The 27,753-nt window shown below is 42.5% G+C and overlaps 1 protein-coding gene across 2 annotated transcripts in view; it reads left to right on the top strand.

The window, feature by feature from the left end:
• The window catches only part of PARPBP (PARP1 binding protein), a 159,805-nt gene that overhangs the window by 92,002 nt on the left and 40,050 nt on the right, over positions 1-27,753 (top strand). For both annotated transcript variants that reach the window (XM_053716978.1, XM_053716979.1), the window contains exon 10: positions 7,459-7,624. In XM_053716978.1, the coding sequence (XP_053572953.1) occupies positions 7,459-7,624 (166 nt within the window). The remainder of the gene's footprint in view (positions 1-7,458; positions 7,625-27,753) is intronic.

Here is a 27,753-nt window from a genome sequence, read left to right as displayed (position 1 = left end):
GTCTCCCGCTCGGGAGGTGCGTGAGATTGAGGCGCTAAGTACATCAAGGCCCTTACAAATCACTTTACATGATATGGCTAATGTTATGAAAGAAGTATTATACAATATGCCCGAGTTAAGAGGCAAGCGCGACAGTTCTGGGTTAAGGACAGAGCGCGCCGATGACACGAGAGCCATGTCTGATACTGCGTCACAATTTGCAGAACATGAGGACGGAGAGCTTCATTCTGTGGGTGACGGTTCTGATTCGGGGAGACCGGATTCAGAAATTTTAAATTTAAGCTTGAGAACCTCCGCGTGTTGCTAGAGGAGGTGTTAGCGGCTCTGAATGATTGTGACACAGTGGCAATCCCAGAGAAATTATGTAGGCTGGATAAATACTATGCGGTACCGGTGTGTACTGACGTTTTTTCTATACCAAAGAGGCTTACAGAGATTATTAGCAAGGAGTGGGATAGACCCGGTGTGCCTTTTTCCCCTCCTCCGATATTTAGAAAAATGTTCCCTATAGACGCCACCACACAAGACTTATGGCAGACGGTCCCTAAGGTGGAGGGAGCAGTTTCTACTTTAGCCAAGCGTACCACTATCCCGGTGGAGGATAGCTGTGCTTTCTCAGATCCAATGGATAAAAAATTAGAAGGTTACCTTAAGAAAATGTTTGTTCAACAAGGTTTTATATTACAGCCTCTTGCATGCATTGCGCCTGTCACTGCTGCAGCAGCATTCTGGTTTGAGTCTCTGGTAGAGGCGATTCGCACAGCACCATTGGATGAGTCTTTGAGCAAGATTAGAACCCTTAAGCTGGCTAATGCGTTTATTTTGGATGCCGTAGTGCATTTAACCAAACTTACGGCTAAGAATTCCGTATTCGCCATACAGGCGCGCAGAGCGCTATGGCTTAAATCCTGGTCAGCAGATGTAACTTCTAAGTCTAAACTACTGAACATTCCTTTCAAAGGGCAGACCTTATTCGGGCCCGGCTTGAAGGAAATTATTGCTGACATTACTGGAGGTAAGGGCCACACCCTTCCTCAGGACAGGGCCGAATCAAAGGCCAAACAGTCTAATTTTCGTGCCTTTCGTAATTTCAAGGCAGGAGCAGCATCAACTTCCTCCGCTCCAAAACAGGAAGGAACTACTGCTCGTTACAGACAGGGTTGGAAAGGCAACCAGTCATGGAACAAGGGCAAGCAGGCCAGAAAGCCTACTTCCGCCCCTAAGACAGCATGAAGACAGGGCCCCCTTTCCGGAGACAGATCTAGTGGGGGGCAGACTTTCTCTCTTCGCCCAGGCTTGGGCAAGAGATGTACAGGATCCCTGGACGTTGGAGATTATATTTCAGGGATACCTTCTGGATTTCAAAACTTCTCCTCCACAAGGGAGGTTTCATCTGTCAAGGTTATCAACAAACCTAGTAAAGAAAGAGGCATTTCTACAATGTGTACAAGACCTCTTAGTGATGGGAGTGATCCACCCAGTTCCGCGAATGGAACAGGGGCAAGGGTTTTATTCAAATCTGTTTGTGGTTCCCAAAAAAGAGGGAACCTTCAGACCAATCTTAGACTTAAAAATCTTAAACAAGTTCCTAAGGGTTCCATCGTTCAAGATGGAAACCATTCGGACCATCCTACCCATGATCCAAGAGGGTCAATATATGACCACAGTGGACTTAAAGGATGCCTACCTTCACATACCGATTCACAAAGATCATTATCGGTACCTAAGGTTTGCCTTTCTAGACAGGCATTACCAGTTTGTAGCTCTTCCCTTCAGGTTAGCTACGGCCCCGAGAATTTTTACAAAGGTTCTGGGCTCACTTCTGGCGGTGCTAAGACCACGAGGCATAGCGGTGGCTCCGTACCTAGACGACATTCTGATACAAGCGTCAAGTTTTCAAAATGCAAAGTCTCATACAGAGATAGTTCTAGCATTTCTGAGGTCGCATGGGTGGAAAGTGAACGTGGAAAAGAGTTCTCTGTTACCACTCACAAGGGTCCCTTTTCTAGGGACTCTTATAGATTCTGTAGAGATGAAAATTTACCTGACGGAGTCCAGGTTATCAAAGATTCTCAATGCTTGCCGTGTCCTTCACTCAATTCCAAGCCCATCAGTAGCTCAGTGCATGGAAGTAATCGGCTTAATGGTCGCGGCAATGGACATAGTGCCATTTGCGCGCCTACATCTCAGACCGCTGCAACTATGCATGCTAAGTCAATGGAACGGGGATTACTCAGATCTGTCCCCTTTGCTAAATCTGGACCAGGAGACCAGAGATTCTCTTCTCTGGTGGTTGTCACGGGTTCATCTGTCCAAAGGAATGACTTTTCGCAGACCAGATTGGACGATTGTAACAACAGATGCCAGCCTACTAGGCTGGGGAGCAGTCTGGAACTCCCTGAAGGCTCAGGGATCGTGGACTCAGGAGGAGAAACTCCTCCCGATAAACATTCTAGAATTAAGAGCAATATTCAATGCTCTTCTAGCTTGGCCTCGGTTAGCAACACTGAGGTTCATCAGATTTCAGTCGGACAACATCACGACTGTGGCTTACATCAATCATCAAGGGGGAACCAGGAGTTCCCTAGCGATGTTGGAAGTCTCAAAGATAATTCGTTGGGCAGAGTCTCGCTCTTGCCACCTGTCGGCGATCTACATCCCAGGCGTGGAGAACTGGGAGGCGGATTTTCTAAGTCGCCAGACTTTTCATCCGGGGGAGTGGGAACTTCACCCGGAGGTATTTGCTCAACTAATTCGTCGTTGGGGCAAACCGGATCTGGATCTCATGGCATCTCGCCAGAACGCCAAGCTTCCTTGTTACGGATCCAGGTCCAGGGACCCGGGAGCGGTGCTGGTAGATGCACTAGCAGCCCCTTGGGGTTTCAACATAGCTTATGTGTTTCCACCTTTTCCGTTGCTACCTCGACTGATTGCCAGGATCAAACAGGAGAGAGCATCGGTGATTCTGATAGCGCCTGCGTGGCCACACAGGACCTGGTATGCAGACCTAGTGGACATATCGTCCTGTCCACCATGGTCTCTACCCCTGAGGCAGGACCTTCTAATTCAGGGTCCTTTCAGCCATCCAAACCTAATTTCTCTGAGGCTGACTGCTTGGAAATTGAACGCTTGATTCTATCAAAGCGTGGGTTTTCGGATTCGGTTATTGATACATTAATACACGCTCGGAAACCTGTTACCAGAAAAATTTACCACAAGATATGGCGTAAATTTTTAAATTGGTGTGAATCCAAGAGTTACTCATGGAGTAAGGTTAGGATTCCTAAGATATTGTCTTTTCTACAAGAGGGTTTAGAAAAGGGCTTCCGCTAGTTCACTAAAGGGACAGATTTCTGCTCTGTCTATTCTTTTACACAAGCGTCTGGCAGAGAATCCAGACGTCCAGGCTTTTTGTCAGGCTTTGGCTAGGATTAAGCCTGTGTTTAAAACTGTTGCTCCTCCGTGGAGCTTAAACTTGGTTCTTAAAGTTCTTCAGGGTGTTCCGTTTGAACCCCTTCATTCCATTGATATTAAGCTTTTATCTTGGAAAGTTCTGTTTTTTGATGGCTATTTCCTCGGCTCGAAGAGTCTCTGAGTTATCTGCCTTACATTGTGATTCTCCTTATCTGATCTTTCATTCAGACAAGTTAGTCCTGCGTACTAAACCTGGGTTTTTACCTAAGGTTGTTTCTAACAGGAATATCAATCAAGATATTGTTGTTCCATCATTATGTCCTAATCCTTCCTCAAAGAAGGAACGTCTTTTGCATAATCTAGACGTGGTCCGTGCCCTGAAGTTCTACTTACAGGCAACTAAAGATTTTCGACAAACTTCTTCTCTGTTTGTCGTTTACTCTGGACAGAGGAGAGTTCAAAAGGCTTCGGCTACCTCTTTCTTTTTGGCTTCGTAGCATAATACGCTTAGCCTACGAGACTGCTGGACAGCAGCCTCCTGAAAAAATTACAGCTCATTCCACTAGAGCTGTGGCTTCCACCTGGGCCTTTAAGAATGAGGCCTCTGTTGAACAGATTTGCAAGGCTGCAACTTGGTCTTCACTTCATACTTTTTCCAAATTTTACAAATTTGACACTTTTGCTTCTTCGGAGGCTGTTTTTGGGAGACAGGAACATTAAACAGAAGTAACCACTGCCTGTAGAACCTGCCTTGTCCCTCCCATCATTCCTGTACTTTAGCTTTGGTATTGGTATCCCATAAGTAATGGATGACCCATGGACTGAACACACTTAACAAGAGAAAACATAATTTATGCTTACCTGATTTATTTCTCTTGTAGTGTGTTCAGTCCACGGCCCGCCCTGTCTTTTTGAGGCAGGTTCTAAATTTTAAATTATAACTCCAGACACCACTGCACCCTATAGTTTTTCCTTTCTCGTCTTGTTTCGGTCGAATGACTGGATATGACATGTGAGGGGAGGAGCTATATAGCAGCTCTGCTTGGGTGATCCTCTTGCAACTTCCTGTTGGGAAGGAGAGTATATCCCATAAGTAATGGATGACCCGTGGACTGAACACACTACAAGAGAAATAAATTTATCAGGTAAGCATAAATTATGTTTTCTTTTACAAGATATGAGTCCACGTATTTCATCCTTATGGGCTATCGCCTCCTGGTCAGCAGGAGGAGGCAAAGAGCACCACAGCAGAGCTGTGTATATATAGCTTCTCCCTTCCCTCCCACTCCAGTCATTCTCTTTACCTCTTCCTATCACTAACACAGGCAAAGTGAGGTGTTAGTTTAGATTCTTCAATCAAAAGTTTATTATTTTTAAATGGTACCAGTGTGTACTGTTCTCAGGGCTAGAGACTTTTAAGCAATGGACTGGGGAAACTTTCATTCTTTCAAGTGACTCCCATATTGTTTGCTGCCCTGCTGATGGTCTTAGCAGATATTATCTAAGATCCTGTTTGTCCACACACATCTGCTGGAGGTGAGGAACAGAACATCTTCATTGTGTGGGACAGCCTCATACTGCGTTCAGTATTAAGGTATGTACAGTCATTTGCTTCTGGGGAGACTGTAGTATCTCAGAACATACTGGCACTTATTCCCTATTCCGGGAAGGGGTATTCAGTTTGCACAGGGTAAGATTGTGTGCATGGGTATCCCCTCTTTATTAGGTGAAGTTCAGCAGGTGCTATCAGGGCCCTAATAAAGGTTTAATCAGTGGATGTGTATAGATGGGCTTGACGTTGGGAGATTGTGGCAGCCAAGTGTCCTAACATTAACGTTTAATGAGCTAATGGTGGACAGGAGAGTGTTTTGAGGGGGCACATTGGCAACTTGTGATAGGCACAGTGGTAAAGGAGTCAGACATTTTTGTTGCCGTGCGGTTCTTACTATGGCCGGGGGCTGAATTCCGCCCACGATGGGCGGGGCCTAGCGTTTTTGCGCGCTTAGATACGCACTTGCTATCTGGATCCTGACTGTTGAGAGAGAGTCTTCAGGGCTCCGGTGTGACCTAAGACAGCTTGTTTACAATCTCACAAGCGGTTTTAGGAGCGCTGTTCAGAGGTCTATTCAGTAACTCGTGGGGGCAGGCAGGCTCCGCAGCAGAGCTGTGGCGAGGTGCAAGTGTTTAATTTAGTCTATAAGGCTTTATACATAATTTGACTGTACAGAATACAGGACAACCTTCTAAAAGGCTCATGGTGTCTCCCTGTTATTGCATGTTTATTGCGGAGCAGTAAAAAAACTATTTGGTCGTCTCTTCACACTTTTTCCAAATTTTCCAAATTTGATACTTTTGCCTCGTCCGAGGCTGTTTTTGGGAGAAAGGTTCTTCAAGCAGTGGTGCCTTCCATTTAGGTTCCTGTCTTGTCCCTCCCTTTCATCCGTGTCCTATATCTTTGGTATTGTATCCCATAAGTAAGGATGAAATCCGTGGACTCGTCACATCTTGTCAAAGAAAAGGAAATTTATGCTAACCTGATAAATGTATTTCTTTTACAATATGAGTCCATGGCCCACCCTGTCATTTTCTAAGACAGGTCTTTATTTTTGTTAAACTTCAGTCATCTCTGCACCTTGGCTTTTCCTTTCTCTTCCTAACTTTGGTCGAATGACTGGAGTGGGAGGGAAGGGAGGAGCTATATATACAGCTCTGCTGTGGTGCTCTTTGCCTCCTCCTGCTGATCAGGAGGCGATATCCCATAAGTAAGGATGAAATCCGTGGACTCGTCATATCGTAAAAGAGATACATTTATCAGGTAAGCATAAATTTCCTTTTTGTTTTCACGATTCAATTAGACCATACAAATATTTGCTCCATTCTCTTAGTATACTTTTGAAGTAGCAGCAATGGACTACTGGGAGCTAGCCGAACACATTGGGTGTGCGAAAGAAGTGGCAATTGTAGTAGTCATTCCTGCTACTGGACCCACTTAGGATGCTTCTTAACAAAGGATACAAAGACCCAAGCAAATTAGACAAAATAAGTAAATTGGAAAGTTGTTAAAGGGACACTGAACCCAATTTTTTTCTTTTGTGATTCAGAGCATGCAATTTTAAGCAACTTTTTAATTTACTTCTATTATCAAATTGTCTTCATTCTTTTGGTATCTTTATTTGAAATGCAAGAATGTAAATTTAGATGCCGGCCCATTTTTGGTGAACACACTTTGTTGTTCTTGCTGATTGGTAAATAAATTCACCCACCAATAAACAAGTGCTTTCCATGGTACTGAACCATAAAAATAGCTTAGATGTCTTCTTTTTCAAATAAAGAAAGCAAGAGAACAGAAAAAATGATAATAGGAGTAAGTTAGAAAGTTACTTACAATTGCATGCTGTATCTATCTCAATCAAAAAAGAAAAAATTTGGGTTCAGTGTCCCTTTAAATATTACATGAGGTATCTGAATCGTGAAAGTTCAATTTTTACTCGACATGTATGGGAAAAAAATTTGAGCAGTGAATCTATTTTTATGGCCTTTCAGTATAAGCTCTGATAACTCACAATGAAATAATGAAGAATAGAATTGGGATTAAGAATTTATTTTACACCACATATTTGATACTTGGTGGGGGGGGGGGGGTAGTATTTTTTATTATTTTTTGTTCTTTGCAGTGCCTTTGAACATGCTTTATAAATATGTTGCATCCTCGTTAAAGAGAATAGGGGGGGGATACCAACTGCTTTGGGCAGTACATGGACCTGTGAAGTTTACAGCAAGGTGTATATACCCTTTGCTGCTTGGTCACTTGACAATCTTTCTGCAGGTTTCCATCAATGATGCAGGTCTTTTGATCTCCTTTACTTTTTGCTAGACACCATTTTTGTTACTATGGTAGGGACTCTAGACAAGGGTCAGACTTTTAATAATTGCACCTTTTGCATTTAAGTGATTTTACTCTGTATAAACTGTAGTGTTAATCGTTATTACATTTTCTAAATGTTTCCTCATCTCAAAATCTGTTTGTTTGTTTGTTTTTTTCAGTTGAAGCAAAATCTAATCCGATCACAATTTGCTTGCACGTATAAAGATAACAACTTGAGCAAAATGAAGGAGACAGATTTTCCTAGTATGAGTCAATTTCCAACCTGTATTCATCCAGCACCTAAGATTGTTCCAGTTCTGTGCTTAGACGAGGAGCCCTTAATAGGTAAAAAAAAAAAAAAAATACAACTTTAAATCTCTTTAATTCAAGTTTATGCAGGAATATGGAAAAAACAGTTTTTTTTTTTAAATGTGATAATTGTTTTGTTAGAAATTATTCATAGTTCTCAATGTCATATTCTCCATAGCACACAAACCTTAAAGAAACCAAATGTGGTACAAAAAAAGATATGAAAATATCACTTTGTGATGTACCATAATAGTCTGGAAAGGTGATAATGCCGTTTGCTACTACTTTGTCTGGTTTTTAGATTCTAAGTCATTTTGGGAGAGATACCCATTTGAGAATCTGGGAAGCTATAATTCCTTTTTATCATTTTTAAATCGAAATGTGCAAAGAAATTTAAGGACTCCAAATCCACAAACTTTTAAACAAGTGGGCTTTTATCTGACATCAGAACAACCCTCTAATATAAAATAAATTAATAAAAAAAAAATAAGAAAAAATGTAAAAAATTAATGTATATTATCGTTATTTGATCCCACACACCACAATGAAAGAAAACGTGATGAAAAAATGTAAACAGCTTTATTAAACTCCTTCAAAGAAGCACCTTACAAAAACATCCGTATAAAAAAAATACATATATAAAACAACCAGGCGTCTCTGGTTGCGATATTAAGAGGCAAAGGTATATAGCAGCTCAAAATAATCAGTGCAATAATAAAGTGGATATTATGTAAGAATAAAATGTTCTCTTTAACCACAATGCACATACATATGCAAAACGTACATATGAGGGATATATAAATGTACCACAGTTCAATCTCCTATTAACCACTGACTATGTAATCCTGCTCTCAAGGGTTAACCCGCCGGTGTGAGGAGTAGCAAACTTTATAAAAAAATCCCATATTGTGCACGTTTACAGTGATAAAGATTTTCAATTGTAGCACTTTCCAGCTTTAAATTATAGTCTCTTTTAACTGAAGCAATAGTGGTTCTTAAGGATATCAATCCACCACAAATATGTTACAATGTGTATCCACAGATATTTTGATGTACAGTTCGTTATGCTTGTAACGCTTTTTTGCAGAGGTGGTATGAGGTGTAAAGGGATGTTCTTTTTATCCAGTAGCAGAATTGTATCCGGTAAGTGGCTGCCACATTGGATATATAGTATATCAAGACACCCCTTTTATTACCTTTTCATGTGTCACTGCTGATCTGGTTCTTTTCCTTCTTAATGTAAGGAGAGTCCACAGCATCATTCCTTACTGTTGGTAAATACTGAACCTGGCCACCAGGAGGAGGCAAAGACACCCCAGCCAAAGGCTTAAATACCTCTCCCACTTCCCCCCCAGTCATTATTGCTTTTTGTCACAGGAGGATGGCAGAGAAGTGTCAGATTACGGAGTAGTTCCTTAGGAAGGGTATATGCCCTTCGATATGGGACTGGAAATTTAAGTAGTGTTGTCAGCCTCTCTGTGAGAGCATTGACAAAGTTAGTCTGGAGATGCAGGGAGAGTCTTTCTGCAAACCCATCCAGACTGCCTGCTAACAGCTCCTAAGAAATTAGTGTTGACGAATTTCACTGCCTGCTTGTTTTCTCACTTAAGTCCATGTCTGGAGCGATGCTACAAGACTGTCACACTTGAGAGGCTGTGTTTCTGTTCCACAGCATGGATTCTGGTAAGATTGTTTAAATTTTTCATATGTTGAAAATGCTAGAAGACAGGGTCGCAGTGTGGCTCCTTTTATCTTAATAGAATCATGGGTTAATATCTCCTGAGGGGGGGTTATTGAACAGTGGGGATTAATGCTGCTTTATGTGTGAGATTTTATTGGGCTCAGACTGGTTGTTATGTGGCTGGAACCCCCCGTTTTTAGTTTCACTTTGAGTGCTGCGCAGCTTGAAGTTTTGTGCGCTTTTTCTCATAGCAGGGGCGGTCTTGCTTCGCGCACCATGTGACCGGGTGTGGTCTCGCTTTCATTTCCTCTTTCCTAACCGAGCTGGCTGTCAGAGAAGATGCTATTTATCTGTATTGTCTGGGTCTAGGAGGTGGTGAGTGCCCCAGCCATTGGGGCCATTTTTGAGAAATAAAGAGTTTATTTTATGTGTCCTGCTGTTAGCTTAAAGGGACAGTCAACACCAGATATTTTTTTTGTTGTTTTAAAAGATAGATAATCCCTTAATTACCAATTCCCCAGTTTTGCATAACCAACTCAGTTATAATTATACACGTTTTACCTCTGTAATTACCTTGTATCTAAGCCTCAGCAGACAGCCCACTTTTTCAGTTCTTTTGACAGACTTGCAGTTTAACCAATCAGAGCTGACTCCATGGTAAATTCATGTGCATGAGATCAATGTTATCTATATGAAACACATAAGAAATTAGCATATGAACCTCCTAGGTTTAGCTTTCAACTAAGAATACCAAGAGAACAAAGCAAAATTGGTGATAAAAGTAAATTGGAAAGTTGTTTAAAATTACACAATTTTCTCTTGTAAGATGTATAGAGTCCACGGATTCATCCATACTTATGGGATATTCTCCTTCCCTACAGGAAGTTGCAGAGAGAGCACCCACAGCAGAGCTGTCCATATAGCTCCTCCCTTAGCTCCACCCCCCCAGTCATTCTCTCTGCCTGCTTAACTGCTAGGAAGGGCAAAGGGAGTGTGGTGACAAAAATGTTAGTTTTTATTTTCTCAAGCAAAAGTTTGTTATTTTAAATGGTACCGGTGTGTACTATTTACTTTCTGGCAGAAAAGGGATGAAGATTTCTGCAAGGAGGATGATGATTTTAGCACTTTGTAACTAAAATCCACTGCTGTTCTCACGAGGGCTGAAGAGTACAGGAAAACTTCAGTTGGTCGAACAGTTTGCAGGCTAAACTGCATATTAAGGTATGTTCAGTCTATTTTTTTCTAGACAGACTGTTATTTCTAGAAAAGACTGGCAATATCCCCATGAGGGAAAGGTAAGCTGTATTCAGTAAAAGAGGAATCCAAGCTTGCATAAAGGGCTCATAGTTACTGGTGACACTAATAGGAAAAAACGTTTTGGTTTAATTACAAATAAAACATTTTTTGAGGGACTTTAAGGGGTCTTTGTGGCTTGTTTAAGGGTTATTAACCCACATGGCTAGTTTAAGAAAAACTCTGAAGTTGCACAGTTTATTTACCTCAGAAGCATCCAGCTACTTCTCCAGAGATTCCTGCTGTATTTGAGGGCTGTAAAGCGTTTTTTTTCCCCCACAAATCGTTCCTAAAGGGCAGGTAGGCGCCACAGCAGAGCTGTGGCAAGGTGCTGAACGTTATTTTACCGGTTTTGAAGTTTTTTCAATCCGGTTTTTACATTAAGGGGTTAATTGTTTATTTGCATAGTGGTGCAAAGTTACTAAGGCTTTATGATGCTACTGTAAAAATTTCGTTTTGTTTACTGCTTTTTTACACTGTTTTGCAAAGTTTGTGCAGCTTTTTTTTCTCTTAAAGGCACAGTACCGTTTTTGTTTAAAGTGTTATTTTCTTTGATTAAAGTGTTTTCCAAGCTTGTTGGTGTCAGACATGTTAAACAGGCTAGTAATGAAACAAAGGAAAATCCTTGTTCTATGTGTTTAGAAGCCATTGTGGAACCCCCTCTTAGAATGTGTCCCACTTGCACTAATGTCTATAAATTATAAAGAGCATATTTTAGCACTTAAAAATATTGCAATAGATGATTCTCAGAAGGAAATGAGGGTTTAGCATCTAGCTCTCCCCAAGTGTCACAACCAGTAACGCCTGCACAAGTGACGCCAAGTACCTCTAATGCGTTGAATTCATTTACTTTACAAGACATGGCCATAGTTATGAATAAAACCCTCTCAGAGGTTTTCTCTAAACTGCCTGGTTTACAAGGAAAGCGTGACAGCTCTGGGTTAAGAACAAAAGCTGAGCCGTCTGACGCTTTAGTAGCCGTATACGATATACCCTCACAATGTTCTGAAGTAGGGGTAAGGGATTTGTTAGCTGAGGGAGAGATTTCTGATTCAGGAAAGACGCTCCCTCAGACAGATTCTGATATGACGGCCTTTAAATTTAAGCTTGAACACCTCCGCTTATTGCTCAAGGAGGTATTGGCTACTCTAGACGATTGTGACCCTATAGTGGTCCCAGAAAAATTGTGTAAAATGGACAGATACTTAGAGGTTCCTGTTTACACTGATGTTTTTCCAGTCCCTAAGAGGATTGTGACTATTGTTACTAAGGAGTGGGATAGACCAGGTATTCCGTTTGCTCCCCCTCCTGTTTTTAAGAAAATGTTTCCCATATCTGACACCATACAGGACTTGTGGCAGACTGTTCCTAAGGTGGAGGGAGCTATTTCTACTCTTGCTAAGCGTACAACTATACCTATCGAAGACAGTTGTGCTTTCAAAGATCCTATGGATAAAAAATTAGAGGGTCTCCTAAAGAATTTTTGTTCATCAAGGTTTTCTTCTCCAACCTATTGCATGCATTGTTCCTGTAACTACTGCAGCTGCTTTCTGGTTCGAGGCTCTAGAAGAGGCTCTCCAAGTGGAGAGGATATTATGGATAGAATTAAGGCCCTTAAGTTGGCTAATTCTTTCATTACAGATGCCACTTTCCAAATGGCTAAATTAGCAGCAAAGAATTCAGGTTTTGCCATTTTAGCATGCAGGGCGTTATGGCTTAAGTCCTGGTCTGCTGATGTGTCATCAAAATCTAAGTTGTTTCAGACATCACTGGAGGGAAAGGACATGCCCTCCCTCAGGATAAAACAAATAAGATGAGGACCAAACAAAATAATTTTCGTTCCTTTCGGAACTTCAAAGGTCCCGCTTCAGCTTCCCCTGCAGCAAAGCAAGAGGGGAATTCTGTCCAATCCAAGTCAGTATGGAGACCTAACCAGGCTTGGAACAAAGGTAAACAGGCCAAGAAGCCTGCTGCTGCCTCTTAGACAGCATGAAGGGGTAGCCCCCGATCCGGGACCGGATCTAGTAGGGGGCAGACTCTTTCTCTCTTCGCTCAGGCTTGGGCAAGAGATGTTTACGATTCCTGGGCTTTAGAAATTGTGTCCCAAGGATATCTTCTGGACTTCAGACTCCCCCCCCCCCCCCGGGGGAGATTTCACATTTCTCAATTGTCTGCAAACCATACAAAGAGAGGCGTTCTTACGCTGTGTAGAAGACCTACATACCATGGGAGTGATCCGCCCAGTTCCAAGAGCGGAACAAGGGCTAGGTTTTTACCCCAACTTGTTTGTGGTTCCCAAAAAAGAGGGAACTTTCAGACCGATCTTGGATCTCAAAGTTCTAAACAAATTCCTCAGGGTACCATCTTTCAAGATGGAGACTATTCGGACTATTCTTCCTCTGATCCAGGAGGGTCAATATATGACTACTGTGGATTTAAAGGATGCATATCTACACATCCCTATTCAGAGAGATCATCATCAATTCCTCAGATTCGCCTTTCTAGACAGGCATTACCAGTTTGTGTCCCTTCCTTTCGGGTTGGCCACAACTCCCAGAATTTTCACAAAGGTGCTAGGGTCCCTTTTGGCGGTTCTAAGACCGCGGGGTATAGCAGTGGCGCCTTATCTAGACATCTTAATTCAGGCGTCGACTTTCCAGCTAGCCAATTCTCACACGGACATAGTGTTGGCTTTTCTCAAGGATGGAAGGTGAACATAAAAAAAGAGTTCTCTCGTCCCTCTCACAAGAGTTTCCTTCCTAGGGACTCTGATAGACTCGGTAGAAATGAAAATATTTCTGACGGAGGTCAGAAAATCAAAACTTTTAATCACTTGCCGAGCTCTTCATTCCATTCCTCAGCCATCAGTGGCTCAGTGTATGGCGGTAATCGGACTAATGGTAGCGGCAATGGACATCTTTCCTTATGCCCGCCTACAACTCAGACCACTGCAACTATGCATGCTCAAACAGTGGAATGGGGATTATGCAGATTTATCTCCTCAACTACATCTGGACCAAGAGACCAGAGATTCTCTTCTCTGGTGGTTGTCTCAGGACCACCTGTCTAAGGGAATGTGTTTCTGCAGGCCAGAGTGGCTCATAGTAACGACAGATGCCAGCCTGCTAGGCTGGGGTGCAGTCTGGAAATCCCTGAAAGCACAGGGCTTATGGTCTTGGGAGGAATCTCTCCTCCCAATAAACATTCTGGAACTGAGAGCGATATTCAATGCGCTTCAGGCATGGCCTCAGCTAGTTGCGGCCAAATTCATCAGATTTCAGTCGGACAACATCACGACTGTAGCCTATATCAATCATCAAGGAGGAACACGGATTTCTCTAGCGATGATGAAGGTAACCAAAATAATATGATGGGCGGAGGATCACTCTTGCCATCTCTCAGCAATCCATATCCCAGGGGTAGAGAACTGGGAGGCGGATTTCCTAAGTCGTCAGACTTTTCATCCGGGGGAGTGGGAGCTCCATACCGAGGTATTTGCCCAGCTGACTCAGCTATGGGGCACACCAAAATTGGATCTGATGGCGTCCCGACAGAACGCCAAACTTCCTTGTTACGGGTCCAGGTCCCGGGATCCCCAGGCGGTACTGATAGATGCTCTAGCAGTGCCCTGGTCCTTCAATCTGGCTTATGTATTTCCACCGTTTCCTCTCCTCCCACGTCTGGTTGCCAGAATCAAGCAGGAGAGAGTTTCGGTGATTCTGATAGAGCCTGTGTGGCCACGCAGCACTTGGTATGCAGACCTGGTGGACATGTCATCTGTTCCGCTGTGGACTCTGCCAATGAGGCAGGACCTTCTAATCCAAGGTCCATTCAAGCATCCAAATCTAACTTCTCTGCGTCTGACTGCTTGGAGATTGAACGCCTGAGTCTATCAAAGCGTGGTTTCCCTGAGTCGGTCATTGATACCCTGATTCAGGCTAGAAAGCCTGTCACCAGGAAAATCTATCCTAAGATTTGGCGCAGATATCTTTGTTGGTGTGAATCCAAGGGTTACTCATGGAGTAAGATTAGGATTCCTAGAATTTTGTCCTTTCTCCAAGAAGAATTGGAGAAAGGATTATTAGTTCCTTAAAAAGGACAAGTATCTGCTTTGCCTATTCTGTTACAGACGTCTGGCAGATGTCCCAGACGTTCAAGCGTTTAGTCAGGCCTTGGTCAGGATCAAGCCTGTATTTAAACCTGTTGCTCCACTATGGAGCCTAAATTTGGTTCTTAATGTTCTTCAAGGGGTTCCGTTTGAACCTATGCATTCCATAGATATTAAGCTTCTATCTTGGAAAGTTTTGTTTTTTAGTAGCTATCTCTTCGGCTCAAAGAGTTTCTGAGTTATCTGCTTTACAGTGTGACTCGCCTTACCTAGTTTTCCATGCAGATAAGGTGGTTTTGTGTACCAAACCTGGGTTTCTTCCTAAGGTTGTTTCTAATAGGAATATCAATTAGGAGATTGTTGTTCCCTCTGTGTCCTAATCCTTCATCAAAGAAGGAACGTCTAAAGCACGAACCACATCAAGATTGTGCAACAAAGTTCTACTTACAAGCAACTAAAGATTTCCGTCAAACATCTTCATTGTTGTTTATTCTGGTAAACTGAGAGGTCAAAAGGCTACGGCTACCTCTCTTTCCTTTTGGCTGAAAAGCTTCATCCGTTTGGCTTATGAGACTGTTGGCCAGCAGCCTCCTGAAAGAATTACTGCTCATTCTACTAGAGCAGTGGCTTCCACATGGGCTTTTAAAAATGAGGCTCCTGTTGAACAGATTTGTAAGGCAGTGGCTTGGTCTTCACTGCATACTTTTGCCAAATTTTACAAATTCGATACTTTTGCTTCTTCAGAGGCTATTTTTGGGAGAAAGGTTCTACAAGCAGTGGTGCCTTCCGTTTAAGGTACCTGTCTTGTCCCTCCCTTCACCCGTGTCCTAAAGCTTTGGTATTGGTATCCCATAAGTATGGATGAATCCGTGGACTCGATACATCTTACAAGAGAAAACAGAATTTATGCTTACCTGATAAATTACTTTCTCTTGTGATGTATCGAGTCCACGTCCCGCCCTGTGTATTTATTTAAGACGAGTAGTATATTTTTATTTAAAAAACTTCAGTCACCACTGCACCCTATGGTTTCTCCTTTTCTCCAACATTGGTGTGTCCGGTCCACGGCGTCATCCATTACTTCTGGGAATATTCTCTTCCCCAACAGGAAATGGCAAAGAGCACAGCAAAAGCTGTCCATATAGCCCCTCCTCAGGCTCCGCCCCCCAGTCATTCTCTTTGCCGCTCTGAACAAGTAGCATCTCCACGGAGATGGTGAAGAGTATGTGGTGTTTAGTTGTAGTTTTTTATTCTGCTATCAAGAGTTTGTTATTTTAAAATAGTGCCGGTTGTACTATTTTTACTCTAAAACAGAAAGGGATGAAGAGTTCTGTTTAAAAGAGTATGATTTTAGCAGCAGTAACTAAAATCGATTGCTGTTCCCACGCAGGACTGTTGAGCCCAGAGAACTTCAGTTGGGGGGAACAGTTTGCAGACTTTTCTGCTCAAGGTATGACTAGTCCATTTCTAACAAGACTGTGTAATGCTAGAAGACTGTCATTTTCCCTCTTGGGGATCGGTAAGCCATGTTCTTAGACTCTCTTAACAGAATGCAGGCTTATTATGGGCTATACACTGGTTGACACTCTTGTGGGCTAAATCGATTGCTTTATTTAAGTTTTTTATGAAGTTTGAAGTGATATTTCTAAACTTTTAGTGTGGGGAACATTTTTAGACGCCAGGCAGTCATTTAGACACCTTCCCAGTCAGGAAGGGCCTTTCACTATAGTAGGCAGAGCCTCATTTTCGCGCCATAATTGCGCAGTTTCTTTTGGATGCAGTGCATGCAGCTGCATGTGAGAGGGTCTGGTTATCATTGAAAACGTTCCTGGAAGGCTTAATTTGGTATCGTATAACCCCCAGGGACAGGTGGAGTCGCAGCAAATGCTGTGGCTGGGACTGTAGTGGGGTTAAAGTTTTTAATTGATTAAACGGCTCCGGTTTCCTCATTTAAGGGGTTAAAAGCTTGAAAATTGGGGTGCAATACTTTTAAAGCATTAAGACTCTGTGGTGAAAATTTGGTAAAGATTGGATATTTCCTTCATAGTTTTTCACATATTCAGAAATAAAGTGTGCTCTGTTTAACATTTAAAGAGACAGTAACGGTTTTGTTTAAAAACGTTTTTTTTGCATTATTAGCCTGCTTAAGCCTGTCTAACATGTCTGTACCTTCAGATAGAACATGTTCTGTATGTATGGAGGCCAAGGTGGTCCCCCCTTCAAATGTATGTGATAATTGTGCCATGGCGTCCAGACAAAGTAAGGACAGTACTGTCACATTTAATAAGGTTGCCCAAGATGATTCATCAAATGAAGGTAGTGGGGATAGTGCTTCATCCTCTCCTTCTGTGTCAATACCAGTTATGCCCGCGCAGGCGACCCCTAGTACATCTAGCGCGCCAATGCTTGTTACTATGCAACAATTAACGGCAGTAATGGATAATTCCATAGCTAATATTTTATCCAAAATGCCAGCATTTCAAAGAAAGCGTGATTGCTCAGTTTTAAATACAGTGGAGCAAGAAGGCGCTGACGATAATTTATCTGTCATACCCTCACACCAGTCAGAAGTGGTAGTGAGGGAGGGTTTGTCGGAGGGAGAACTTTCTGATTCAGGAAGAATTTCTCAACAGGCAGAACCTGATGTTGTGAAGTTTAAATTTAAGTTAGAGCATCTCCGCGCATTACTTAAGGAGGTGCTAACTACACTGGATGATTGTGACTTTGGTCATTCCAGAAAAATTGTGCAAGATGGACAAATTCCTTGAGGTCCCGGTGCACCCCGATGCCTTTCCGATATCTATAAGGGTGGCGGACATAGTGAATAAGGAGTGGGAGAAACCAGGCATACCTTTTTTGTCCCACCTCCAATATTTAAGAAATTGTTCCCCATGGTCGACCCAAGGAAGGACACATGGCAAACAGTCCCTAAGGTTGAGGGGGCAGTTTCTACGCTAGCCAAACGCACGACTATTCCCATTGAGGACAATTGTGCTTTCAAAGATCCTATGGATAAAAAATTGGAGGGTTTGCTTAAAAAGATTTTTGTTCAGCAAGGTTTCCTCCTCCAACCAATTTCGTGCATTATTCCTGTCACTACGGCGGCCTGTTTTTGGTTCGATGAACTAGAAAAGTCGCTCAATAAGGAGACTCCATATGAGGAAGTCATGGACAGAATTCACGCACTTAAGTTAGCTAATTCCATTATTTTAGATGCCGCTTTGCAATTAGCGAGATTAGCAGCGAAAAATTCAGGGTTTGCAATTGTGGCGCGCAGAGCGCTCTGGCTAAAGTCTTGGTCGACAGACGTATCTTCCAAGACAAAATTGCTTAATATTCCTTTCAAAGGTAAAACCCTTTTTGGGCCAGAATTGAAGGAAATTATTTCATGCCCTCCCACAGGATAGGCCTTTTAAGGCTAAGAATAAGTCCAATTTTTGTTCCTTTCGTAACTTCAGGAACGGACCGTCTCCTAACTCTGTGGCCTCTAGACAAGAGGGTAACGCTTCCCAGGCCAAGCCAGCTTGGAAACCAATGCAAGGCTGGAACAAGGGTAAACAGGCCAAGAAGCCTGCTGCTGCTACCAAGACAGCATGAAGGGGTAGCCCCCGATCCGGGACCGGATCTAGTAGGGGGCAGACTCTCTCTCTCTCTCTCTCTCTCTCTCTCTCTCTCTCTCTCTCTCTCTCTCTCTCTCTCTCTCTCTCTCTCTCTCTCTCTCTCTCTCTCTCTCTTTGCTCAGGCTTGGGCAAGAGATGTTCCGGATCCCTGGGCACTAGAAATAGTCTCTCAGGGTTATCTTCTAGAATTCAAGGAACTTCTTCCAAGGGGAAGGTTCCACATGTCTCGCTTATCTTCAGACCAGATAAAGAGACAGGCATTCTTACATTGCGTAGGAGATCTGTTAAAGATGGGAGTGATACACCCAGTTCCAACAGCGGAACAAGGTCAGGGGTTTTACTCAGACCTGTTTGTTTAGAATTTTTAAATCTAGAATTGGTCTGAAAATTCCCTCTTTTTTGGGAACTACAAATTCCTCAGAGTTCCATCGTTCAAAATGGAAACCATTCAAACTATTTTACCTACAATCCAGGAGGGTCAATATATGACTATCGGGGATTTAAAGGATGCATACTTGCATATTCCTATCCACAAAGATCATCAGTTCCTAAGGTTCGCCTTTCTGGACAAACATTACCAGTTCGTGGCTCTTCCATTCGGCTTAGCCACTGCTCCCAGAATTTTCACAAAGGTACTAGGGTCCCTTCTAGCGGTTCTAAGACCGAGGGGCATTGCAGTGGCACCTTATCTAGACGACATTCTAATTTAAGCGTTGTATCTTTCCAAGGCAAAAACTATAATAAGAACAATAATAGATTCTTTGGAAATGAAGATCTTCCTGACAGAAGTCAGAAAGTCAAAGCTTCTAAACGCTTGTCAAGTTCTTCACTCTATTCTGCAGCCTTCCATAGCTCAGTGCATGGAAGTAGTAGGATTGATGGTTGCAGCAATGGACATAGTTCCTTTTGCTCGAATTCATCTAAGACCATTACAACTGTGCATGCTCAGTCAGTGGAATGGTGACTATGCAGACTTGTCTCCCCAGATTCAAGTAGACCAGGTAACCAGAGACTCACTCCGTTGGTGGTTGACTCAGGATCACCTGTCTCAGGGAATGAGTTTCCGCAGACCAGAGTGGGTCATTGTCACGACCGACGCCAGTCTATTAGGCTGGGGCGCGGTCTGGGACTCCCTGAAAGCTCAGGGTCTATGGTCTCGGGAAGAGTCCCTTCTCCCGATAAACATCCTGGAACTGAGAGCGCTATTCAATGCGCTCCAGGCTTGGCCTCAACTAGCGAAGGCCGGATTCATAAGATTCCAGTCGGACAACATGAGAGGTATCCAAGATCATCAAATGGGCGGAGGATCACTCCTGCCACCTCTCTGCAATTCACATCCCAGGAGCAGACAACTGGGAGGCGGATTACTTGAGTCGTCAGACTTTCCATCCGGGGGAGTGGGAACTCCACCCGGAGGTCTTTGCCCAGTTAACTCAATTATGGGGCATTCCAGAACTTCAAGGTTCCTTGTTACGGGTCTAGATCCAGGGATCCCAAGGCGACTCTAGTGGATGCATTAGTGGCGCCTTGGTCGTTCAACCTAGCTTATGTATTTCCACCGTTTCCTCTCCTTCCCAGGCTCGTAGCCAGGATCAAACAGAAGAAGGCCTCGGTGATTCTGATAGCTCCTGCGTGGCCACGCAGGACTTGGTATGCAGACCTGGTGAATATGTCATCGGCTCCACCATGGAAGCTACCTTTTGAGACAGGATCTTCTAGTACAAGGTCCATTCGAACATCCAAATCTAGTTTCTCTGCAGCTGACTGCTTGGAAATTGAACGCTTGATTTTATCCAAGCGTGGATTTTCAAATTCAGTGATAGATACTCTGGTCCAAGCCAGAAAACCTGTGACTAGAAAGATTTACCATAAAATATGGAAAAAATATATCTGTTGGTGTGAATCCAAGGGATTCTCCTGGAGTAAAATTAAAATTCCTAAGATTCTTTCCTTTCTCCAAGAGGGTTTGGATAAAGGATTGTCAGCGAGTTCTCTAAAAGGACAGATTTCTGCTTTATCTGTTTTGTTACACAAACGCCTGGCAGCTGTGCCAGATGTACAAGCTTTTGTACAGGCTTTGGTCAGAATCAAGCCTGTTTACAGACCCATGACTCCTCCTTGGAGTCTAAATTTAGTTCTTTCAGTTCTGCAAGGGGTTCCGTTTGAACCTTTACATTCCATAGATATCAAGTTACTATCTTGGAAAGTTCTGTTTTTGGTTGCTATTTCTTCTGCTAGAAGAGTTTCTGAATTATCTGCTTTGCAGTGTGATCCACCCTATCTGGTGTTCCATTCAGCTAAGGTCGTTTTGCGTACTAAGCCTGGTTTTCTTCCAAAAGTTGTTTCCAACAAGAATATTAACCAGGAAATAGTTGTTCCTTCTCTGTGTCCGAATCCAGTTTCAAAGAAGGAACGTTTGTTACACAATTTAAGTGTAGTTCGTGCTTTAAAATTCTATTTAGAAGCAACAAAGGATTTTAGACAAACCTCATCTTTGTCGTTTACTCTGGTAAGAGGAGAGGACAAAAAGCTACTGCTACCTCTCTTTCTTTCTGGCTAAAAAGCATTATCCGATTGGCTTATGTGACTGCCAGACGGCAGCCTCCTGAACGAATCACAGCTCACTCTACTAGGGCTGTGGCTTCCACATGGGCCTTCAAGAACGAGGCTTCTGTTGATCAGATATGTAAGGCAGCGACTTGGTCTTCTCGGTACACTTTTACCAAATTCTACAAATTTGATACTTATGCTTCTTCGGAGGCTGTTTTTGGGAGAGAGGTTTTGCAAGCCGTGGTGCCTTCTGTTTAGGTAACCTGATTTGCGCCCTCCCTTCATCCGTGTCCTAAAGCTTTGGTATTGGTTCCCACAAGTAATGGATGACGCCGTGGACCGGCCACACCAATGTTGGAGAAAACAGAATTTATGCTTACCTGATAAATTACTTTCTCCAACGGTGTGTCCGGTCCACGGCCCGCCCTGGTTTTTTTAATCGGGTTTGAAAAATTTCTTTCGCTATACACTACAGTCACCACGGCACCCTATAGTTTCTCCTTTTTTTTCTCCTAACCGTTGGTCGAATGACTGGGGGGCGGAGCCTGAGGAGGGGCTATATGGACAGCTTTTGCTTTGCTCTTTGCCATTTCCTGTTGGGGAGGAGAATATTCCCACAAGTAATGGATGACGCCGTGGACCGGACACACCGTTGGAGAAAGTAATTTATCAGGTAAGCATAAATTCTGTTTTTCTTCCTAGTCTTCGGTCGAATGACTGGGGGGTGGAGCTAAGGGAGGAGCTATATGGACAGCTGCTGTGGGTGATCTCTCTGCCACTTCCTGTAGGAAAGAATATCCCATAAGTATGGATGAATCCGTGGACTTGATACATCACAACAGAGAGAAATTTATCAGGTAAGCATAAATTCTGTTTTTATATAGACATTTTTTGGAAGTACATCAAGGGAAAACTGATGACTTCAAATTCTGGGGTATTAAAAAGTTAGAACAAGATGGGAGGCGAGGAAATATGGCGGAAAAAACTATTAAGACAAGAAGCAGAAATGATCTATAACATTGGCACCAACAGGTTTAAATAGCGAGTTAGATCTTAATTTCATTATGAAATGACCTGTTTTAGTGTTGTTAGATTTAAATATCCTAAGATCAGTAATAAACTATTAATAACCTAGTATAAGCTTGAAATTAGATGGTTTAACAAAATTCATTCCCAGTCTAATACATTTTCGTTTAGGACCCTTATCTGTAGTATATAACAATTCTGCAATATATCATCTTTAGGTTAAGCCCATTTAGTATATCTGTATTTAGTGTACCATAATTTTATTCAAACTATCTTAATAGGTAACATAGTTGGAATTTTAGAATATATAAATGTGAAGAATTTAGAAATTTTAGAAAATTTTATATTTCAAAATGGCGAGTATTTAATATGCTGGAATAATAAATATACTTTTTAAAATAATGGCGAGTAATTAATATGCTACAATATAACCACTGTTATAGTCACCATTTTTGCTACTTTTTAAAAAAAAAAAAAAGTCTAATCACTTTAGGAAACGGCAAGTAACGATATGCCAACATATGATAAATATTAAATGTATCAACATTATGACAAACGTCAATCTTTCTATCCAAATTCTTCAAATTGGAACTATTGAATGCCATAGAAGAATGAGCAGAGACAGAATATTGTCAGGAGCAAGAAGGGTTAATAAATCTATATAAAGGAGGAGCTGGATATGAGGATCATCTTGACAAAGGCTCTAAGTAGCTGAAACGCGTAGACGTTCCATTTCACAGCTCCATATTATTCAGAGAGAACTTCGCATGAACTCCCATAACCGCTTCATTTCAATTATCCTAATATGAAGCGGTAGGAGTTTGAAAAGGGATTAGCTATTTTCTTCTTCTTCAACTAAGTGGGCGCACTTCACCCATTTGAATTGAGTGGGCAAAAGACTTTCACATCATTCACTGACCGCAAAGAGCGTTCAGTTTGGCGGGGACACCGAAGAAACAGTGAGTACTACTCAGTGTGCTAATAAGCCTTACTATTTACACTGTCTACACCGGGAAAGGTGACTACAAGATTTGCAACAGTTTAAAGGAGACACTTTGAGATCTAATAATATTTTCTACACACCAGTAACTTTGTATCCACCTGTCTCAATTTGATACTCATGTTGCTCATATCGATACTACCATTTAACATCAACAATGTTATACTAGTGAAAGATTGTCACTAAATCAAATTGTTTTATTGTGTTTTAACAGGACTATATATAAATCTAAAGGACTGCATATATTAAAGGGTTGAACATATGAATACACCCACCAGTAACGGAGGTTTGCGTAACTGCTGTTTTTATCAACTAATGAGATTTGTGAATGTTTTTAACAAAACCGCTTCTATATCAAAGATATGATTATTGAATATTAATTTGCCAGCATTACTCGCATAAGATTATACTAATTGTGATCGTATCACTGTTGTTTTTTAGTTTATTATTTGTTGGCATTATCCCGTTTTTTATGAGTCACTTAAACTAGATTATACAGACACCGGTGTCATTCAGTTTAATTTTATTTATTAGCTATATTTTAAGTCCCTTTTAGGAGTTATTGTGTCTTATGAATATTAAATTGTGTACCATATAGATTGTGTCATTGATTGTATATTCCACAAGGATCAGTTAAATTCTGCACCCACTTTATTATCACTTTTACACAGCAGCCAAGAGGCGCCACCCACACCCCCTTGATTAGCATGTTTAAAATTACATGCCCTATTTTAATCATCAGGTTTTTTTTGGACTTGACTGTCCCTTTAAGCTATGGAGGTTTCTGATATATTAGAGAGTACTCCCCTCTATTCCAAATAATACCTGTTTATATTGTAAGGAGGCTTTGGTATGCCCGCCCTCTGTCATGTTCCACATGCCTTGACAACATTGTTTGGTCAGAGGAGGAGAACCCTTTTAGTACCACTGAGCCGTCCTCCTCTGAGGACTTGCCGTCCCGTGAGGTGCATACCCTACATTCATCTCCTTCTACACACGCAGCTTCCTGTAGCACCCTGAATCCTCCATCTGGAGGGGGGGCCTTTAACCACCAGATTTTACAGCTCAGTTACAGGAGGCGGTGTCTGCGGCCCTCAGTGCTTTACATCTCCCTGCTAAATGCAAGAGAAAGGTTAAACATAGCTCTTCTGCCCCGGGGTCATCATGTAATTTATTGGATTTCACTGCTCTGTCTGTTATCTGAGGATGAATTGCACTCTGAGGCTTCAGAGGATAAACTTTCTGGGATGGAGTCTGCTGCCTCTAAGCCTCCTGCCTCTAAGCCTCCTGCTGCAGAGGAACCATCCTTTAGACTTAAGATTTAACACTTACGTTTTCTTCTAAAGGAAGTCCTGTCTACATTATAGGTTCGAGAGTCCAAGCTGCCTGATAAACCTTTGATTCCTAAATTAGACAGAGTTTATGACAGGGTAGTGCCTTAACTTTTCCTGTGCCTGTAAAGATGACGAACATTATTAAGAACAAATGGGACAGAATTGGATCTTCCTTTTCCTCTTAGTCTTCCTTTAAAAAATTATTCCCGGACTCTCAATTGGAGTTGTGGGGTTCCATCCCTAAGGTGGATGGCGTTATCTCCACGCTTGCCAAATGCACTACTATCCCGTTTAAAGATAGCTCGTCGTTCAGAGAGCCGATGTATAAAAAGATGGCAACTCTTCTAAGAAAAATGTTTCAACATAGGGATATTTGTTTTAAACGGCAGCGGTGGTTGCTGGAGCAGCTACCTACTGGTGCGACTCCTTATTGGATTTAATAGAGTTGGAGGGTCCCCTCAACGTTATCCAGGAAAGATTTAAGGCCTTAAAAAATTGCTAATTCTTTTGTCTGTGATGCAAACATGCAGATTATTCACCCAAATGCTAAGGCTTCTGGATTTCAAGCCCGCCTGGAACTCTGGCTGAAGTCCTGGTCTGCGGATATGACTTCTAAGTCCAGACTTCTTTCTCCCCCCCCTTTAAGGGAAAAATTTTATTTGGTCCAGGCTTGGACTCCATTATCGCCAAGGTTACAGGTTGTAAGGATGCTTTCCTACCACAAGATAAAAAGATAAAGTCTAAAGGAGTGTTTCTAATTTTCATTCCTTTCGTTCTGATAAATTCCAACGACAGCAGTCCTCCGCTAATCCCGAGCAAACCAAGAGTGCTTGGAAGCTGGCTCAGTCCTGGCAGAAGTCCAAGCAGAGCAAGAAGCCCGCCAAGACTAAATCGGCATGAAGGGGCGGCCCCTGATCCTGCTCTGGATCGTGTAGGGGACTGACTGTCTCTCTTTTCAGACGCTTGGTTCAGGAACGTGCAGGATCCATGGGTCCTGGAGGTCATAGCTCAGGGTTACAAGATAGGTTTCAAGTATCATCCACCCAAGGACAGATTTCTCCTTTCAATACTGTTTTCCAGACCAGAAAAGAGGAAAGCCTTTCTGGGGTGCGTGTGGGATCTGTCCTCCTTGGGAGTCATTGTCCTGGTGCCTATCGCAGAAAGAGATTTGGGATATTATTTAAACCTTTTCGTGGTCCCAAAGGAGGAGGGAAAATTCTGCCTGATTCTGGACCTAAAAGGCTTAAACAGATTTCTAAATGTCCCCTCGTTCAGGAAGGACAGTTAATGACAACTATAGATCTGAAGGATGCTTACCTCCACGTTTCAATCCACAAGGACCACTTGCAGTTCCTAAGGTTTGTGTTCCTGGACCAGCACTTCCAGTTCATTGCAATTCCGTTTGGTCTAGCTACTGCTCCAAGAATTTTTACAAAGGTTCTACGGGCTCTTCTAGCCACCATTGCCAGAACCCGGGGTATAGCAGTAGCTCCCTACTTGGACGATATTCTGGCGGAAGACCATTCAGAATCTCTCCTTCGATCTCATGGATGGAAGATAAACCTAGAAAAGCTCCAGGGTGGAATTACTGGGTACTATAATAGACTCCATATCCATGAGGATATTTCTAACAGACCAGAGACGTTGCAAGCTAGCTTTGGCATGTCTTGCCCTCTGGACCTCCTTTTTAAAGGGACATAAACCCAATATTGTTTTTCCATGATTCCGATAGAGCATTTAATTTTAAACAACTTTACAATTTACTTCTGTTATCAAATTTTCTTTGTTTTCTGGGATATAATCTTATGAGTGTGCACATGTCTACAGCAATTTTGCAACAGTGTTTTACATTAGCAGGAGCACTAGATGGCAGCACTATTTCCTGTCATGTGGTGCTTCAGGCATGTGCACGCTACCCACCTAGGTATCCCTTCAACAAATATAACAAAGCAAATTTGATAATGGAGACTACAATTTAAAAAAAAAGTTTCCAATTAACTTCTATCTGAATGAGAGAATTTTTTGGGGTTTAATGTCCCTTTAAGGCCCTCTGTGGCTCAGTGTAGGAAGGTGATTGGTCTCATGGTGTCCAGCATGGACATCATTCCCTTTGCCAAGTTCAGTCTGACTGTTGCAACTGGGCATGCTGAGGCAGTGGAACGGCGATCATTCATATCTGTCTCAACAGATTTCTCTGGACAACCGGTCGAGAGAATCGCTCTCTTGGTGGCTCTGTCCAGATCATCTGTCCCGAGGGACATCCCTTCTTAAGACAATCCTGGGAGATTATGACTACGGACGCAAGTCTATCACGATGGGGGGCTGTTTGGGGTGCCAAGAAAGCACAGGGCCTGTGGAGAAGCTCCCTAGCAATGAGGGAAGTATCTCTGATTCTGGAGTGGGTGGAGGCCCACAACTGTTCGCTGTCAATGATCCACATTCCAGGTGTGGACAACTGGGAAGCGGATTTTCTCAGGAGACTATCCTTTTATCCGGGGGAATGGTCTCACTATCCCGAGGTGTTTGCGGAGATATGCAACATGTGGGGGATGCAGGAGATAGATCTCATGGCTTCCTGTCTCAATACCAAGCTACCCAGATATGGGTTGAGGTCCAGGGATCCTCAGGCAGAGCTAATAGATGCTTTAGCAGTGCCTTGGAGGTTCAGTCTAATTTACCTTTTCCCGCCGTTACCACTCCTTCCTCGTGTAGTGGCCCGCATCAAGCAGGAGCAGGCATCGGTGATACTGATTGCTCCATCTTGGCCGCAAAGGATGTGGTTTGCGGATCTGGTGGGGATGTCATCTCCTCGGTGGAAGTTACCTTGTTGCAGGGATCTGCTGGAACAAGGTCCTTTGTTCTTCAAAATCTAGATTCTCTGAGGCTGACTGCGTGGAAATTGGAACGCTTAGTCCTAGCCAAGAGAGGTTTTTCTGAGAGTTATTGATACTCTCATTCAAGCTCATAAACTGGTAACTCCTCGCATCTATCATAAGGTGTGGAGAACCTACTTATTCTGGTGTGAAGAGCTTGGATTTTCCTTGGCATAAAGGATCCTATCGTTTCTCCAGGATGGACTGGAGAAGGGCCTTTCTGCCAGTTCCCTGAGGGGGGCAGATTTCGGCCCTGTCTGTTTTACTACACAAGAGTCTTGCAGAGCTTCCAGATGTACAGTCCTTTAAGGCTCTGACTAGAATCAGTGCTGTGTTTAGATCTAATGCTCCTCCTGGAGTCTAAATCTTGTTAAAGGATTACTTTCTGTTATAATTTTTAAGCTAAACAACTAACATATTAAAGTTAATAAACGTTAATTAAAACCTACTGACCTATATTTTCTCCAAAACGAAGTTTCATAACGTTCTAAAAGTTATATCTTTTATTCGCCGATGATGTCACGTTATCCTGCCCACTATTTTCAGCACTGCATGTTCAAAATACTTAAACCAATAACTTTGTGTTTAAAGCGCCATTTTGAAACCTAGGTATTGTAAACAGATTGGTACAGAGCAAAGGATACCCACGGAGTGGGTTTGGAAAACAATTAAATTTGCAG

This window comes from Bombina bombina, chromosome 6, assembly GCF_027579735.1.
Source record: "Bombina bombina isolate aBomBom1 chromosome 6, aBomBom1.pri, whole genome shotgun sequence".
NCBI classification, from domain to species: domain Eukaryota; kingdom Metazoa; phylum Chordata; class Amphibia; order Anura; family Bombinatoridae; genus Bombina; species Bombina bombina.
The sequence above is the reverse complement of the archived record's forward strand: the minus strand, read 5'-3'. Positions and strand labels throughout refer to the sequence as shown.